Source organism: Periophthalmus magnuspinnatus, chromosome 1, assembly GCF_009829125.3.
Source record: "Periophthalmus magnuspinnatus isolate fPerMag1 chromosome 1, fPerMag1.2.pri, whole genome shotgun sequence".
Taxonomy (NCBI): domain Eukaryota; kingdom Metazoa; phylum Chordata; class Actinopteri; order Gobiiformes; family Gobiidae; genus Periophthalmus; species Periophthalmus magnuspinnatus.
This window is the reverse complement of record NC_047126.1, coordinates 2,809,536-2,829,147: the sequence shown is the minus strand read 5'-3', so window position 1 is coordinate 2,829,147 and position 19,612 is coordinate 2,809,536. Positions and strand designations below refer to the sequence as shown.

At 39.8% G+C, this 19,612-nt stretch overlaps 1 protein-coding gene across 1 annotated transcript; it reads right to left on the bottom strand.

Moving 5' to 3' along the window:
• Positions 1-5,743: 5,743 nt before the first annotated feature.
• On the bottom strand, positions 5,744-18,116 carry LOC117377696 (uncharacterized). Its single transcript, XM_055223395.1, has 11 exons — positions 18,024-18,116; positions 16,468-16,616; positions 16,240-16,393; positions 12,523-12,915; positions 11,701-11,982; positions 11,123-11,146; positions 10,667-10,768; positions 10,553-10,583; positions 10,321-10,370; positions 9,372-9,406; positions 5,744-6,245 (listed from the first exon to the last, which is right to left on the bottom strand). The coding sequence occupies exons 1-11, from the start codon at positions 18,085-18,087 to the stop codon at positions 6,153-6,155; spliced, it is 1,377 nt and encodes a 458-aa protein (XP_055079370.1). The 5' UTR covers positions 18,088-18,116; the 3' UTR covers positions 5,744-6,152.
• Between the last annotated feature and the right edge of the window lie 1,496 nt (positions 18,117-19,612).

Genomic DNA, 19,612 nt, shown 5'->3' with positions numbered 1-19,612 from the left:
CTGTCACAAAGACTTAAATATAAATATGTCACCTCACCTGCCTCTTCTTCTTCTTCTTCTTCTCCTCCGAATCCGCCGAGTCGACCGCCAACCTCCTCATAACTGAAGTCGTCATTAGAACAACAGAAATGTGCGTACCCGCCTGTCACCCGCTCAGCTCTGCACGTCACGTTTCATTATCACCCAAAGTCGGGCCAAAACAAACTCTCCAGACGCTCTTTATAAGAAACAGAGAAAGTTCCACCGTCGTTCTAGTTTGGGATGGCGCGGCCGGCCTCGTGTAAACCTGCGGACGTGATCCATGTACACAAAAGTACAGCTATAGAGGAACGAGGCCTAGTGCTGCTGCTGGAGACCGTGTGGGCGTCCTCCACTTTGATGTTAAAGAGAATGAGGAATAAAATTACAGTTGAGTCACAGCGAATCCACACAGACTCTGACAGATTCCAGGCAGGCACCGTTTTATTATTGCACCAGAGGAGAGGGTAGTGCTCCAGACTCCGCCGTGGACAGGGCCGACGATTATACGGTTTATAAATCAGTATGTGTCTGTGGTGAGGGCATTTCACACCTATAGAAACTGCTCCTATGTGTAAATATATTTTTATTCCTTTATTCATTCAGGGTGAGCAGTTGTTCAATGTTTTTTTTTCATTAGACGACATGAGGTCCAGGCCCAAAGACATGAACCCAGGGCCCGTTTGGTGCCGGACTCTGCAGGGTGGGATGGTTTGTGTAAATAAAATAGTGAAAAAAAGACGTGACGTTGTGTATTCTCGACTCACTCGTGTCGGTCAGAATCTGAGGGACTTGGATTTTGTTGGTTTATGTTCATTTTCAAGCATGTTTTTTGTGTTTTAGCTAAAAAGAAATGATAATATATTCTCCGCTTTACTGTTGGCAGGGATCAGATTAGGCAAAAATAGGGACAGCTGGTTTAGACCTGGTTTAGTCCTGGTTTAGATCCGGTTTAGACCTGGTTTAGTCTTAGTTTAGACCTGGTTTAGACCTGGTTTAGACCTGGTTTGGACCTGGTTTAGTCTTAGTTTAGACCTGGTTTAGACCTGGTTTAGTCTTAGTTTAGTCCTGGTTTAGACCTGGTTTAGACCTGGTTTAGTCTTAGTTTAGTCCTGGTTTAGACCTGGTTTAGACCTGGTTTAGTCTTAGTTTAGTCCTGGTTTAGACCTGGTTTAGACCTGATTTAGACCTGGTTTAGTCTTAGTTTAGTCCTGGTTTAGTCCTGGTTTAGACCTGGTTTAGTCTTGGTTTAGACCTGGTTTAGTCTTGGTTTAGACCTGGTTTAGACCTGGTTTAGACCTGGTTTAGACCTGGTTTAGACCTGGTTTAGTCCTAGTTTAGACCTGGTTTAGACCTGGTTTAGACCTGGTTTAGACCTGGTTTAGTCCTAGTTTAGACCTGGTTTAGACCTGGTTTAGACCTGGTTTAGTCCTAGTTTAGACCTGGTTTAGACCTGGTTTCGTTCAGACTGGTGAAAATAGGGACACCTGGGACATTTCTTGTATAAAACATGGGGACATCACTGGTTTTGGACACATCTGCTGGGACAGGGGACACAGGGCTCAAAACTGGGACTGTCCCGGGTCAATGAGGACGTCTGGTCACACTCCATCTACTCAAAGTGTTCCTATTTGTTTACTTTTATTTTTATTACACATTATTAAGATTTACAGGTCAAAGTACGAGATGGTTCTTGTCCTTATTGGTTGTGTATATGTGAGTGTGTATAGACTCACATATACACACATATATATATATATATACACACACATATACACACATATATACAGTGTGTACTCAGGAGTGTCCGCGTCTTAATCAAGTGCTCAACAAACGGACACAGAGAACAAACACACACAGTAGCATGCTAGCTAGCTCACAGCATCTCAGCGCTCACAGTCACTTTTATTAAAATCAGAAAACAACCGATTAAAATCCAAATTAAGATAAAGACACAGTTGTTTTTAAATGTTGGATAATTCAGTTTGTGGTGTTGTTTATTTATTATGCTTCAAAATTAGCATTAGCGAACTGTACATGTTTGTGTACTGTCCACTGTCCTGGTTTAGTCCTGGTTTAGACCTGGTTTAGTCCTGGTTTAGACCTGGTTTAGTCCTGGTTTAGACCTGGTTTAGTCCTGGTTTAGACCTGGTTTAGTCCTGGTTAAGTTCTGCTTTAGTTCTGGTTTAGTCCTGGTTTAGTCCTGGTTTAGTCCTGGTTTAGTTCTGGTTTAGACCTGGTTTAGTCCTTGTTTAGTCCTTGTTTAGTCCTTGTTTAGTCCTGGTTTAGTCCTGGGTTAGTCTGGGTGTAGACCTGGTTTAGTCCTGGCTTAGTCCTGGTTTACTCCTGGTTTAGTTCTGGGTTAGTCTGGGTGTAGATCTGGTTTAGTCCTGGTTTACTCCTGGTTTAGTCCTGGTTTAGACCTGTTTTACTCCTGGTTCAGACCTCTGACCTCTGACCTCTGACCCACCTGCAGCTCCGTCCACCGCTGACATTTAAATATTTATTATTCAGGTTTTCTCTTGCACAGTGAGGGTTTGTTTAATGTCAATAAAAGTCCATCACACATCACTCTCTTTGCGACTCCTGCTGGACTAGTTTGTGTTTTTTTCTCCATGACCGAAAACCAAAACTCCTCCAGAAAACTCCCCGGCGTCTCCGCTCTGATAAAGCCCGAGTCTGCGTCTGCGCCGGTAAATTATGACTCAGATCTGAATATGAGCCAGAGAAACGGAGCCTCTCGAGTACAAAGAACAAGACGGTGTGACTGTCTGACACGTATAAAAGGCGACGGGCGTCTAATAAGACTCGTGACGAAAAGTACAGGCCCGGCGCTTCTGGAACGACGACAGGATCTTCACTGCCAACTCGCCGTCCGCTGGTGGCTCTTTTATGGGATCTGAATCTTTTGGATCAGGTTCATTTCAAAGAGACGTTTATTTATGTCAGAAGAAGTCATTTTTTATCAACGAAACTAACGACAAAGAGACATGACTAAAGGAGCAGATGTGTTTAAAATGGTTCAAACTCTTTTAAATTATGCATAAATTAAATAAAACAATAAGAATCATTTAAAAAGTAACGGTTAATGTGATGCCAGATCGAGAAAAGCTGCGAGTTACAGCGGAAAAGTCTGAACCGGCTCAAATACGTGTCCCGTCTAAGGCCCAAAGTAACAAATGACCCTCGTAGAAAACTCTCATTTTTGATTGGATTAAAAATAGAACATGGAAAAGTTTTGGTCGATATGTTTCAGTAAAGTGTTTGTACAGCGGTCCTTTGTTTATCGCGGGGGTTACGTTGTAGAAATAACCCGCAACAGGCGAAATCCGGCGAAGTATCAGTTATTCTCTCTGTTTTTGTCTGTAAAACCCCTCACCACACACTTTATACACTTTTCTCACACAGGCGTTAACATTTTCTCACATTTCTCTCTCGTTTAAACACAAAGTTCAAACCTTCGTCGGCGTCTTTGTCGGTGCAGAACGTTTCATCGACATTGTGGGTTTTGTCGGGGAGAAAACAAATCGCAAACGTACAGCACTTCAGAGTCACACTGAGATCCAACGTTTATGTAAATTTGTCTGAACACATTCTGTACTGGACAGGAGACACGGCACGGAGGAGACTGATGGACAATGGTCTACAGTCCAACAGCCAATCAGGACGCACGACACAATGCACATGCTCATACACTGTGAAAAAACATGAAAAATTGTGCAAAAAAAAATCCTCGAAACAGAGAGGCCCCGTGATAAAGCGACGGACAATTGTGTAAATATAAATGGACGTAGCTAATCTGCTAACCGCCGTGTCCCAAACAGGAAGTGATCATGGACGCACTTCCAGCTCCATCAACTCTGGCTCCAATTCACTTTCTATTGAAAAACTGTGTCCTGTCTCTGTACCTGCTGCTGTCAGACTCTGGTCTTAAATGCTCGTTAATATGAACATTTTAACGACATGATCCTGGTGTTTTTATTTTGCTATTGTGTCCGTAGTCTGTAAAATAAATGATCTGGTTCAACATTTGTGCATTTACTTGTTGGATATTTCATGATAAATTATATGGTTATTAGGAAATTAAGTGAGGTCTTTGGTCTAGTCTGGTAAAAATGATCCAAATGTGTTTTGTAACAGTTATTCACTATTTAAAGTAACAGAACAGCTTTGAAAAAATACAAGTTCAATTTTAGGAGGCGTCTGGGACCAACAATGGTCAATAAATCATCTTAATGCACCAAAAAATAGACCAAACAGATCAAAAATAGATCAAAAAATGACTAAATAGACTAAAAATAGACCGAATAGACCGAAAATAGACCAAATAGACAAGAAAAAGACAAAAAATTACCAAAAAATAAGCCAAATAGACCAAAAATAAACCAAATAGACAAAAAAAGACAAAAAATGACCAAAAGTAGACCAAAAATAAACCAGAAATAGACCAAAAATTACCAAAAATAAACCAAATAGTCAAAAAAAAAAAAAAAAAAAAAAAAAAAAAAAAAAAAACAAACAAACAACTAAACAGTCCAAAAATAAACCAAAAATAAACCACATGGACAAAAAATAGACCAAAAATAGGCCAAATAGACCAAAATGGGATATCGACTAAACCGATATCTTGGAACCGATATCTGATCCATCAAAAATGTCAGTGTCTTATCTGTTCATCCTTAACAATTATAACTTTACCTCGTAGATTTTACTTATTAAAATACATTGTAATCAACAGGGAAATCTGTGTCTTGCGCCCCCATCTGGGAGAATAACATCATCACACTGTAGAATCTTTTTGTGGCTTCTGCCCCAGTGCTAAAGGGCAGAGATCCAGATTTACCCCAAAGCAGAGAGCTGCCCCCTCCCCCTCCCCCTCCCCCTCACACCAGAGTCTCCTCCCTGGCATTTAAACTCTTCCTGTTGTAATAAATGAACATTTGTTATAAAAGGGCTCGGTCTCGTTGCTCTTTGTCCACATTAAACTGGTCAAACCTCAGGGCTACAAAGAAACCAGCTGAGAGAATGATGTAATGTTTGTGAAGAGCCGGATCTTTGGAACGGGAATCGTGGGAACCGGATCTTTTTTTTTTTTTTTTTAAGAATAAGATCTTTTTCTTTTTAATTTTTATGCATTTTTACACTGATTAACACTGAACCAACACAAACATTGACATAGAAGGGAGAGATTTGGGCACAAAAAACACATTTGGATCATAATAAGTTGCTTTTTCATTATTATTATTATTATTGTAGTGCTTTTTTCTTTAGATGATGCATCATTTTAAAGGGTAAACACTCTCCCACTCTCAGTTTTTGCTGTTAAATTCAGTTCTCACGTTGGTTTCTGTCGTGTAAACAGTAAAACAGCCAGTCGTTTGAACGGTTCTTCAGATCCAAAAGATTCGGATCCCCTAAAAGAGCCAAAAGTCCCATCACTGATTCAGAAATACTGTTAAAGATGATGCAGAAAATGGCGCCCTCTTCTGATCATCACCTCCAACTGCACCAGACTGAATAAGAGGGAATTCAAACCTGTGCTGTCCCCAAAATAAGGACTAAACCAGGACTAAACCAGGACTAGACCAGGACTGAACCAGGACTGAACCAGGACTGAACCAGGACTAGACCAGGACTAGACCAGGACTAAACCAGGACTAAACCAGGACTGAACGAGGACTGAACGAGAACTGAACCAGGACTAAACCAGGACTAGAAGAGGTCTACTTACAAAAAAAGTATATTTATTATTAACAGATGTATAAACTGTAAACATGTACACAGAAAAACAAACAGTAGAAACGGTGATGAAATGTTTTTTAACGGGAACATCAGAAGAAAACCATTTGTAATTACTATGTTACATTACTATGTTTACAACGATCTTGACACACAAATGGGATCCTTACAAACACGTAAGTACAAGTACAAATGCACATAAGTACAAGTACACATACGCCTACATACAAGTACAGCACCTTTAATAAATACTTTACAAAACACATGTTGCTCAAAAAATCAAAGCGACCTCATATCCCGTCGCTGTACTTTACCAAAACATGAAAGAGGAACTCATCTTTCCTGTTCTGTCTGTGGCCGGAACCTGATTTGGCAAAGTGTCAACGCTCTGAGAGTCAAAAGTTTGGGAGGATTGGAGCCGTGAACGTCGACATGGGATTCCACAAATGAGATCTGGACGCAGAGTCTGTGTGAGCGCTGGTCCAGTCCTGTCCATCACACAAATATAACACAAATATAACATGGCACATATTTGGTTTAATAATGTTTAATCTCTGTCTTCTATTTCACAAATAAACAGAGCGAGAGATTCAGCGGTGAAGAAGTACTCACATTTGTTGTTTATGTAAAAGTACAGATACTAGAGCAAGAAATACTCAAGTAAACGTAAAAGTATCACATGAAAAAATGTACTTAAAGAGGTAAAAGTACAAGTATTTGGCGCAGATTTTGAGATTTAATAAGGCTTTAAATACAGTGATTTTGATAAAGATTTGAGCTGAATTTTGAACAGAAACAATTGAATTAATGTTTTTCTGCCTGTTTTTTTATTTGTTTATTTGATTGTGTTAAAAATAAACCCTCAGCTTTTTCAACAGGTCTCAAACTATAATAAAAATACTTTTATTTTCCAGTCCTGTTCAAAAATACAGATACTGCTCTCAAATGTACTGAAGTAAAAGTAAAAAACGACCACTTTAAAATGTACTCAAGTAAACTACAGATACCTAAAATCTATACATAAAGACAGTAGTACTTTTACTTCATTATGTTCCACCGCTGACTAAACACTGTAATGTTCACATGGTGCACACAAAAAATATGAAACTATAAATCTGTTTGGCCCCTTTGTCTGTTCACAAGACAAGAACAACTCCACAGCCCACGGGAAAAGAGTCATGAGACCAGAGAGTGTAGAAGAAGAGACCGAGTGAGTGTGAAGTCTCCCACAGCGTTCAGCTCCAAATGAAGCTCGTCGAGGCTGGAGCAGTTATAATGGCTAATTTGAGTATCATAGCAACCAAAGAGCCAATCCAGAGCGAGGATGTTGAAGGCAACGCCCCTTCAAGCCCGCATCACTGGTTTAGCAGGGAGCAGGCGCTTAGCAACGCTGTCAATCAAACCTGTTGCTAACGCTAACAGGAGTGACCTCAGGGAAAGAAGGCGCCTGATTTGTCTGTTATTAATGTTCATTTCTTGATTTACAGACACAAAAGTGAAATAAAAACCCCAGGATCATGTAGAGGGTTAATACGAACATTTAAGACCAGAATGATGAGTCTGACAGCAGCAGAGACAGAGAGAGGACACAGTTTAAAAAAAAGAAAATTAAATTAAAATAAAAAACAAAAAAAGAAACAACTCAAAATAAAAAAACTAAAAATGTAGATAAATAAACACAAAATAACAAAAAAAAACAACAAAAAAACAACAACAAAAAAAACCCCTCAAAATAACAAAATTAAAAAAATAACAATAAACTCAAAATAACAAAAAAAAAAAGAACCCCAGGATCATGTAGAGGGTTAACACAAACATTTAAGACCAAAATGACAAGTCTGACAGCAGCAGTTACAGAGAGAGAGGACACAGTTTAAAAAAAATAAAATAAAAAACAAAAAAATAAACAACTCAAAATAAAAAAAAATAAAAATGTAGATAAATAAACACAAAATATATTTAAAAAAAAAAACCTCAAAATAACAAAAGTAAAAAAATAACAATAAACTCAAAATAACTAAAAAAAAAAGAACCCCAGGATCATGTAGAGGGTTAACACAAACATTTAAGACCAAAATGAGGATGTTGATGTCGATGTAGCTGGAAGTGCGCCCATGATCACTTCCTGTTTGGAACACGGCGGCGAGCAGGTTAGCTATGTCCATTTATATAAACAGTCTATGCAACGTAATTAGAGCCTTTCAGACGACTAATTAATGAATCAACACAATATACACGGCCTGTCAACATCTTATATACAAACAGAAAACATCAAATATATGAAGTAAGATATATGGGATCATGTAGTAAAGAAAAAACATGAAATAACTACTAAATATATATGTTTTATCTTGTGTATTCAAAGCCTCAAAGTCTCCACCCTTCACTTTTTTCTTTGCTACATAATTCCATATATCTCACTTCATATATTTGATGTTTTCTGTGTGGATTTTTAAAATTTGAATACTTTCTACAGTTTATATCCAAACATTTGCCTGGAAGTGTAAGCAGGATTCTGTGTCTCTGTTGGTAAGTCTGTGTTTATAGATTTGCAGATGTTTAGAGATGTTCTTGGAGCAGAGAGAGTGAGAGCTGGAATTCCAGAAACTCAAAATGCAGCAAAATGGTGCACAGATGTTTGTTAAAGCCATAGACTGTTTATATAAATGGACATAGCTAACCTGCTAGCTCCAAATCACTTTACCTTAGAAAACTGTCTCCTCTCTGTCTCTGCTGCTGTCAGACTCGTCATTTTGGTCTTAAATGTTCATATTAACCCTCTACATGATCCTGGGGTTCATTTTTTGGAGTTATTTTGATTTATTTTTTTATTTTTGAGTTATTGAGTTTTTTTCTTCTTCTCCTTCTTCTTTTTTATTTTTGAGGGTTTATTTTAAAGTTTTTTTTTTTTTTTTTTTTTTTTTTTTTTTAGTTATTTTGAGGGGGGTTTTTTTTACGTTATTTTGATTTTTTTTTTAAATTTTTTTGTTATTTTGAGGTATTTTTTTATTTTGAGTTTTTTTTGTTATTTTGATTTTTTTTGTTATTTTTTGTTTTCTAAGTTTATTTTTCTTTTTTTTTAGTTATTTTGAGTTATTTTTGTTTGTTTGTTTTTTTATTATTATTTTTTTTATTATAATTTTTTTTTGTTATTTTGAGGTTTGTTTTTTTTAACTGTGTCCTCTCTCTGTCATTTTGGTCTTAAATGTTCGTATTAACCCTCTACATGATCCTGGGGTTTTTATTTCACTTTTGTGTCTGTAAATCAAGATATGAACATTAATAACAGACAAACCAGGTCCTTCTTTCCCCGAGGTCACTCCTGTTAGCGTTAGCAACAGGTTTGATTGACAGCGTTGCTAAGCGCCCGCTCTGTGCTAAACCAGTGGTGCGGGCGAGAAGAGGCGTTACCTTCAACATCCTCGCTCCTGATTGGCTCTTTGGTTGCTATGATACTCAAATTCTCCACTATAACTGCTCCAGCCTCGACGAGCTTCATTTGGAGCTGAACGCTGTGGTCAGGCTCACTTAGTCCACCTCTTTACACAATCTGTGGTTTAAAGCAGAAATTCTGTCAAATATTTGATTCAAGGTTAACCAAATCTTGCGTTTACCTGTGAGGACAAACTTGAGCGTGGGAGCGTGAGGTCTGTGAAACAAAACAGAGAAAAATGAACCACTAATGCCAGATGTAGATTTATATTATGATATTCAAAAAGTGATATTTTGTGTTATTTCTCGGCTGGTTTTAGTTCAGTTACTTCATTGTCTTTTCAATTCAGTACAAGCTTGTTTATGTAGAGCCTTTAAAACAACCAAAGCTTCACATAAAAGTCAATAAAAATCAAATATAGCACGATACTTAGAAAAAGAACAATAAAACACCAAGATGTCCTGTCTAGTTAGTATTAAATGCCAGGGAGGAGAGGTGGGTTTTCAGTGTCTGGGTGGAGTTTAGGGCTGAAGTAACTCCCTCAGATAAAGAGGAGCCACAGAGAGCACAAGTTTAAACAAAATCAGTGATATTAGTGTTTTAATAAAGACTCAACATAGAAATATAACTGTACAACAAAATAAACACCAAATTTCTGTTCTACTGTTGTTTCCTCGTCACAAACAGACCTAGAGTTGTGTTTTTTTGTTTTGTTTCATTCACACATGTTTAATACAGCAGATTTAGGCTGAGTTCTTCTCTCAAACTGAAAACGCTCTGTTCCACCTTGTGATGTCATCGTGTGGTGATACAGGAAGTGCTTTACTGCGTTTTTAAACTCCACACACCTTCATTTCTAGAATAATTTGGATCATTTCAGCGCAGGAACTGACAATATCTACTGAACTAAAGGTAAAACGTATAGAGGTTGATTTGAAAACTACCACTTAATGACATCACAAGGTGGAACAGAGCGTTTTGAGCTTAAAGTGTAACTCAAAACATTTGCGAATGAAAGAAAACACAAGTCCAGGTCTGTTTTTGAGGATGTAACAGCATTATAACATGACTTAAACCTCACAAGAGTCAATTTTGCGTAATGTTGGACCTTTAATGTTGAAACGACTCACCTACAACATGATCTTTACCATGAACCCGGGTCCAAAACTGAGCCTCCTCTCTGAAAACAAATTAATAAGTGAAAATTCTTCATAATCTGACACAACAAAACAATTACACACTGCACCGGTCACAATTTTATACAGCGCTTTTCCACTTTCACCTGAGCCTCATAAACATAAACTCAAAAAAACAACAAATGTCCAAACTAAAATGACACAGACACATACACTTTATAAATACCTTCTCTGTTTGGCCTCTGCTGCTGCCTTCACTGCAACAAAAAGAACAAAACGAAAGATCAAACTTATTCATTTGCGCTGAATAAAAAGACCATGCGCTGAAATAAAACTGTACTTTTTCGATGGAGCACCACGATGAGCAGAGCCAAAGAGCACAAGAACAACACCACGGCTGAGAGAGAGCCCAGAACCAGGGGCCAGTCCACACCCGAGGAATCTGCAAACACCAGGCTGGTAAATGTGTGGAATCAAAGTATTACAGAGTGTGGCTCCCAACCTGTGAGTACCCCCTGAGTACCCCCTGAGTACCCCCTGAGTACCCCTTATTAACAGTATCAGACTTTCTTTAGTAATTATAAATCTGTTTACTAGTACATTTCTATTTTCTAACTACTTTTAATAACATTTATACCACAATTGTCTTACAAAATGTACTACACTGAATATTTTACATCAAATCCCATTCTGTGCCATGTTTCTTTAAATCCTCTGGTGCTCTCGTTCCCCCAGGGTCCCTGTACCCCTTGTTGAGAAACACTGCAGTATGGGACAGAAAATCACATAGACGTACCTGTTGTAGGTGCAGAACTGTTTCCTGTGCAAAGAGAGAACATAAAAATCTGTTTACTAGTTTTACAACAGAATAAAACTGATCTGATTGAATATTTTGTATTTTTTTTCTCTCATTTAAAGTATCAGTGTTATGCATTATATAATTTTACACTGACTCCTTTCTCGATTATTATTATCATCAGGTATTTGGATGTGTTAAGGTATAAAAATGTGGGAGATGTATTTTTGGTGAACTCGGATTCAATCTGATGAATGCACATTGTAGTCATGATAAATACTTTATACTGTTATTAAATGGGTGCTCTCTGTGGCTCCTGTCTATGGGTTCTCTTGCAGCTCTATGTGCAAACGTAAAAAAAGAAATGCTTTACACCAGATTTACCTAAAGCTCGTTTCCATCTGTCATCGAGCAGGTTACAAACTATTAAAACACATTTAAGTGTCCAGTCATTTACAATCAAACCTCTGTTCTCCTGTTCTTTCATTTAAAAACCTCACACTCCACATTTCCATCTTCAAAGTACTCAAATATATGTCATAAACGACCCTTATCTTCAGATGTTTTTGCATACAGACCTTGTGCCACAGACAGGGACGGGCTCCGCTCTGATTTGCTCCACTCTCGTCCCAGCAGGACGCTGTATTCACACCGATACAGAGTCACCGCAGAGTCCTGGACCGGCACTGAGAAAACAGCCTGATGTTGGGTGACTTTGGCCTGGTACGACGCCACGGGAAGCGCACGGTCCAGCACATACAGAGAGAACAGAGCGCCCGGGTACGCAGGCGAGCCACGACAGAGCAAATGCCACACGTCTGACTGTTGATCCAGAACCAGACTCGGGGTCGGCAGCAGATCTGAAAGACGACAACAGTGTTCTATCGACCACAAAATGGAGTCCTCTGAGCTTTAAGTCATGTTCTAATGCTGCTACCTCCTCAAAAACACACCTGGAGTTGGGTTTTGTTTCATTCACACATGTTTGAGTCACACTTTATGATTAGTCTGTCTAGATCTCCACAGCTCAAGATGCTTTGTTCCACCTTATGATGTCATGAAGTGGTAGTTTTCAAGGTAACAGCTCCTTTTACCTTTAGTTCAGTAGAGATGGACAATGATCAATCCATCCAAACGATTCTACTGAAGGTGTGTGGAGTTTAAAAACACAGTAAAGCACTTCCTGTATTACCAAATGATGACATCACAAGGTGGAACAGAGTGTTTTCTGTTTGCGAGTTGGGCGTCTTTATGTTGAGAGTGGAGTTTGAACCGTCAACCTTCAGACCATCTACCTCCCTGTCTAACTATAATAATGTCCCGTATTGTCCACTACCAGCTGCTGCATTAAAGAAATATACTGAAATAATTTTAAAAAAGCTGTTTCCATGGATACTCACCCGTGACAGTGACTTGGACAATATTACTAACGGTTGAATTGTGCAGCTCTCCGCCCCGGCTGACCTGGTACAGACAGGTGTACCGACCCTGCTCGGCACCTGTCACCGGGCCCACGCTGAAGACTCCCGGCTGCGGCTCTGGGCTCAACAAAAGGCCGGACTGAGCTCTGGGCACGACGGCCGTTAACCCTTTGAAGTCCGCCGCCGCCGCTCCTCTCAGTAACAAAAACGACACTGGGCTGTTGGGTGAATTTGCCTGATACTGAGGCAGAGGAGGTGGAAGGGAGCAGTGGAACGAAAGCATATCTCCACGTTTCACCAGGCCATTAGAGGGCGCCACTGACAGGACGGGAGGGTCGGGGTTCGGTTGCACGGGTCGACTCGGACCGGCGTCTAAAAGGTAGACGGGTAAAAGTAAAGATAATGTGTTTGTGATGTCAGGGAAGCCATGATTTAGACATGAAAATGGAGGAAAAGCTGGAACATTTAAGTAAAAACGATAACATTTAAACAATAAAGTGGTGAACCATGAAGAAGAAAGGTTACATAATGCACTTTTAATACAAGCTGGTGCATTTATAACGAGGTAAACAAGATATTTTAGTGTTTTATTGTTCTTTTCCCATGTATATTTGTTTTGTTGACTTTTATACGAAGAACTTTGGTTCAGCTCAAGTTGTTTTTAAATGTGCTACAGAAATAAACTGAATATAATTTAATATCGGTTGGTTATTTCAGTCAACGCTGCTCTTCTATCAGCTTGAATCACTCGGCCCATTCTCCTCTGACCTCTAGCATCAACAAGGCATTTTCGCCCACAGGACTGCCGCATACTGGATGTTTTTCCCTTTTCACTCCATTCTTTGTAAACCCTAGAAATGGTTGTGCGTGAAAATCCCAGTAACTGAGCAGATTGTGAAATACTCAGACCGGCCCGTCTGGCACCAACAACCAGGCCACGCTCATAATCGCTTAAATCACCTTTCTTTCCCATTCTGACATTCAGTTTGGAGTTCAGGAGATTGTCTTGACCAGGACCACACCCCTAAATGTATTGAAGCAACTGCCATGTGATTGGTTGATTAGATAATTGCATTAATTTAAGGAGAAATTGATCAGGTGTTCCTAATAATCCTTTAGGTGAGTGTAGAGAATAATTGTAAAAAATAAAGCAGATTTCACCTATTTATTTTTAGTTATTTTTAGAACATAACCCCCGTGATAAACCAGGGACCACTGTATTTTTATTTGCACAAATTCTGAACGTGTTAAATTAAACCCTCAGACTTTTCAGCAGGTCTCAAACTACAATAAAAAAATACTTTTACTTTTCAGTCCTGTTCAAAATGTAGTGGAGTAGAAAGTACAGATACTGCTCTCAAATGTACTGAAGTTAAAGTAAAAAGTAAAATACATACACCTAAAAGCTTTACTTTACTATTTTACTTCGTTACGTTACACGCCCCGGCCGCGTCTGAGATTTTGACACATCTGAGTTCACCGCTGGCACATTTTGTCACCGACGGCAACCAGCTCAACCGCAGTAACTGTCAACAAATCGCACGCCGCTTGATGCTGCGTTTGAAGTTGAAAGCGTGCAAACGTGTGTGGTTTCCATATGAGGAGCAGGATGTGGCCGCACACACCCAGAGCTGAGGACAATACGAGGCCACAGGGAGCACCTGCCCTTCACCGACCTGTGCGTGTTACTCTCTGGAGCCGGATGGTGCTGTTTATTTTCTTATACCATGTGCTGTTGCACTTAAAGGTGAAGTCTGAGTTCATACAATGAGGACGACTTCACACTTCATCTGCTTTTTTTTATTTGGACATTTAAATTTCGTAATCCAGGGGAAATCCAACTTCTCACACCGAGCACCACCACAGAAAAGATTTACTTTTTGAGTTAGACCAGATCTAAACCAGGTCTATAACAGGACTAAACCAGGTCTAAACCAGGTCTATAACAGGACTAAACCAGGTCTAAACCAGGTCTAAACCAGGTCTATAACAGGACTAAACCAGGTCTAAACCAGGTCTATAACAGGACTAAACCAGGTCTAAACCAGGTCTATAACAGGACTAAACCAGGTCTAAACCAGGTCTATAACAGGACTAAACCAGGTCTAAACCAGGTCTATAACAGGACTAAACCAGGTCTAAACCAGGTCTATAACAGGACTAAACCAGGTCTAAACCAGGTCTATAACAGGACTAAACCAGGTCTAAACCAGGTCTATAACAGGACTAAACCAGGTCTAAACCAGGTCTATAACAGGACTAAACCAGGTCTAAACCAGGTCTATAACAGGACTAAACCAGGTCTAAACCAGGTCTAAACCAGGTCTATAACAGGACTAAACCAGGTCTAAACCAGGTCTATAACAGGACTAAACCAGGTCTAAACCAGGTCTATAACAGGACTAAACCAGGTCTAAACCAGGTCTATAACAGGACTAAACCAGGTCTAAACCAGGTCTATAACAGGACTAAACCAGGTCTAAACCAGGTCTATAACAGGACTAAACCAGGTCTAAACCAGGTCTATAACAGGACTAAACCAGGTCTAAACCAGGTCTATAACAGGACTAAACCAGGTCTAAACCAGGTCTATAACAGGACTAAACCAGGTCTAAACCAGGTCTATAACAGGACTAAACCAGGTCTAAACCAGGTCTAAACCAGGTCTATAACAGGACTAAACCAGGTCTAAACCAGGTCTATAACAGGACTAAACCAGGTCTAAACCAGGTCTAAACCAGGTCTATAACAGGACTAAACCAGGTCTAAACCAGGTCTATAACAGGACTAAACCAGGTCTATAACAGGACTAAACCAAGTCTAAACCAGGTCTATAACAGGAAAATAAACCAGGTCTAAACCAGGTCTATAACAGGACTAAACCAGGTCTATAACAGGACTAAACCAGGACTAAACCAGGTCTATAACAGGACTAAACCAGGTCTATAACAGGACTAAACCAGGTCTATAACAGGACTAAACCAGGACTAAACCAGGACTAAACCAGGTCTATAACAGGACTAAACCAGGTCTATAACAGGACTAAACCAGATCTAAACCAGGTCTATAACAGGACTAAACCAGGTCTATAACAGTACTAAACCAGGTCTATAACAGGACTAAACCAGGTCTATAACAGGACTAAACCAGGACTAAACCAGGTCTATAACAGGACTAAACCAGGACTAAACCAGGTCTAATCTAGGACTAAACCAGGTCTAATCTAGGACTAAACCAGGTCTAATCTAGGACTAAACCAGGTCTAAAAGTGGACTACATCATTTCCACTGTAGTTCTAAACCGGACGTTATTTAAATAAGACAAAAAGTGGATAAATCTAAATGAGGCAAACCCATAAACTGAAGAGCTGTGCATGTGAGTCCCACCTAAAGAATCTTACGTGTATTTATAATCTGAGAAATACTTGAAGTAGTTAAGTGGATACTTTTTACTTCAGTACATTTGAGAGCAGGATCTGTACTTTTACTTCTGTAACAAAATCCAGTACAGTATTTTCCGGACTATAATTAGCACTTTTTTTCTTCATTATTATGCATTTTGTGACTTATACTCCAGAAAATATGGTACTTGTTTCACCTCTGAGGATTGGAAATGACAGAATCTGTATTATAATTGCACTAACGTCACACGCTCTTGTTCTTTCAGACTAAATGAGTTCACATTTAAATGACTTACCTCTTTGCCGGTCCAGCTGCAGATACGGGCTGAATGTGCTGTATCCATCCACTGTTTTATACAAACAGCAGTACAGCTCACGCTCAGACACATCACTCAGCCTCACAGTGAAGAGCACCTCCTCAGCCCCTAGTGGCACGTCCCGGGACTCCACCTAAACGAGAACAGTTACACAAAACCTGCTTCACACACGCCCATAAGACTGTACGTGTTTGTATAACCCATTACCTTTTCTCTCACTCGGTATAAAGCAAACTGAACTCCTCTGAGGCCCCCGGGGGTCCGACACATCAGGACGGCAGAGTCAGAGGACCTGGAGTGCAGGGTAAGTGTTGGGATGAGGGGAGTTGGCGAAGGCGTTGAAGCTGAGAGTCTCACTGAAAATAAACAGATTAAGACAGATTTGTGAAATTACTTTTAGCCCACCAAAGCCCCTTTTGCCGTTTTTAGACAAAGCCCTTGAAAAAGTTGTTTACCCACAGCTTTCTGACTTCTTCTCCAAATGAACAAATGCTTTGATGTTTTCCAGGCAGGTTTTAGACCCACCACAGCCTGAGACGGCTCTTATCAAAGTGACAGACACAGAACAGACTTTAAAGCAGCTCTGAGTGAACAAGGCTCTCCATGGACCAGCACCAAAGAACATCTCCCACATGAGCCACAGGAACCATCTCACATGAGGAGGACTAAACCAGGACTAAAGCAGGACTAAACCAGGGCTAAACCAGGGCTAAACCAGGACTAAACCAGGACTAAACCAGGACTAAACCAGGACTGAACCAGGACTGAACATGGACAAAACCAGGACTAAACCAGGGCTAAACCAGGGCTAAAGCAGGACTGAACCAGGACTAAACCAGGACTAAATCAGGACTGAACCAGGACTAAACCAGGACTAAATCAGGACTAAACCAGAACAAAATCAGGACTAAACCAGGACTGAACCAGGACTGAACCAGGACTAAACCAGGACTAAACCAGGACTAAACCAGGACTAAACCAGGGCTAAAGCAGGACTAAAGCAGGACTGAACCAGGACTAAACCAGGACTAAATCAGGACTAAACCAGAACAAAATCAGGACTGAACCAGGACTAAACCAGGACTAAACCAGAACAAAATCAGGACTAAACCAGGACTGAACCAGGACTGAACCAGGACTGAACCAGGACTAAACCAGGACTAAACCAGGACTAAACCAGGGCTAAAGCAGGACTAAAGCAGGACTGAACCAGGACTAAACCAGGACTAAATCAGGACTAAACCAGAACAAAATCAGGACTAAACCAGGACTGAACCAGGACTGAACCAGGACTAAACCAGGACTAAACCAGGACTGAACCAGGACTAAACCAGGACTAAACCAGGACTAAATCAGAACTAAACCACGACTAAATCAGGACTAAACTGGGACTAAACCAGGACTAAACCAGAACTAAACCAGGTCTGATTATATGTTACTTGTTTGTGTTGTGATTCTTTCTTAATCTGTAAAGCCCTTTGGATTACTTTGGGTACAAATTGTGTAAAAAAAAATAAAAAAAATAAATTAAATAAAAAAATGGCCTTGCCTTTAAGTGTGAACAAGAATAAATATTTAGATTTAAATGTTTGCTGTGTGTGCAACTATGTGCAAAGATATGCACACACAAAGAAATATGCAAACACACAGGTCACACACTCATAACCATCAACATGACACTTGTATTTTGTTTTCTCTTGTTTTATGGCTCTCCATCTATTTGATTTATAAATAAATGCTAATGACCATCATCTCAGACTTACCCCAAAAGTGTAATGATGCAAGCTGTATAATCCAAAGCTTTGTCTTCATAGTCCCAAACAGCATCCTGCTCTACATAACAACACACACACACTGCAGGGGAATACACCTCAGATCATTTCTTCCTCTCTTTTTCTCAATCACACTCTGTTTCTCCACCCTGCGCCACATGACACATCCTCTGAAGCAGGGGAAGTTACAACATGTAAACACACTTCCTTTTTTGGTTCGATCGGATGTGCTCTATTGTATCAATAAATATTGGGTCTTTTTTCACTCCTGAATTCCTGCCCAAATCAGGGATGATCAGTTGTTACTCAAATAGGCTCAAAGAGCAAATATAAAATCATAAAACCAAAACCACAACCACTGTCCAGCCTATAATTGTTTTGGTCACAACCAGAGGTAGTGAAACTAGTTTACAATAACTTCACTGTTGTGCTTCAGCTGGTGAGACTCTGCTGTGAAAATGTTTGTTTTTGTCATTTCATTTATAAATCATTTTCATATTTCATATTGTACTTGTGTATGTTCTCGTTTCAATAGTGCATTGTTTTTGTGTTTCATTGCTCATTTCAATAATAAACTATTTTTCATATGAAGTTAATTAACAATTCTAAACCTTGTATAAGTCTTTACTAAAGCTGGAAATAACCCAGTGTGTGCATGTGTGGCCTGATGTTTATATATAGCTCGTATAACCACAAGGTGCAGAAACTTGACCTGTGGCTCAAAAAGGCAACTTCAAACACACTGAGTGCAAACTCTGTGCATCAAACCGGACACTGTGTCTTAATATAGTTTGACCCATGATGAAAAACAGAGACGATGCGTCCTGATCACATCAGCCGCCTACGACAGGATGTTAGGAACTATAAAGACCTGCTTCACAGACAAGAGAAGGACCTCACCTGCCTCAGGACAGGCCGCTCTAACCCCTCCTCAGGCTCCTAGGTCAGCACCTGCTAAAAGACTGTACTGTACTGCCACCATATGCTTTGTCTTGGTGTTTAGGGACCTTGGGGTTGTAAGATTGGGCTCATGTCTGACAGAAGTGCGTCTGAAATAACTCAGACCTTGGTTATAAGTTGATGTTTAGGAGTCTTCTTTAACAAGGGGGAAACACTCCAACTCCAAACTCCTATGACCTTCTGACCTTCTTAGATCAGTGTAGAATTGCAGGGAAACTCCTCACAGTTTTTCTAGAAATTGCTTTTTAAACTGTCTGTAAAATTGTAACCTTTTCTCTTTGTACACAATAATCTATCATAGAGGTTTTTGTGTACTCTGTCCTGCCTCTCCATAGAACGATCTTCAATGAGCCCAGATTAGAGACGTACCTTTAATGTCGCATCTCACTGGGACTAGAGTCTGTAAACCAGGTGAACTGTAGGTGTGGTGAGTTACACAGGGGTCCTAAGGAGTTACCTTTGACTTATCAACGTCAGAACAGACCTGGAAGAGACGAGACCCTCTGGGTAAGTCCTCTGACATCCACACATCACTGTTTAAAGTCAGAGGACACAGAGGCCCTCAGAAAATGTTCACCTAAGGGGACTGGTTCACTGTTGATGCTCTTTATCAGGAACCA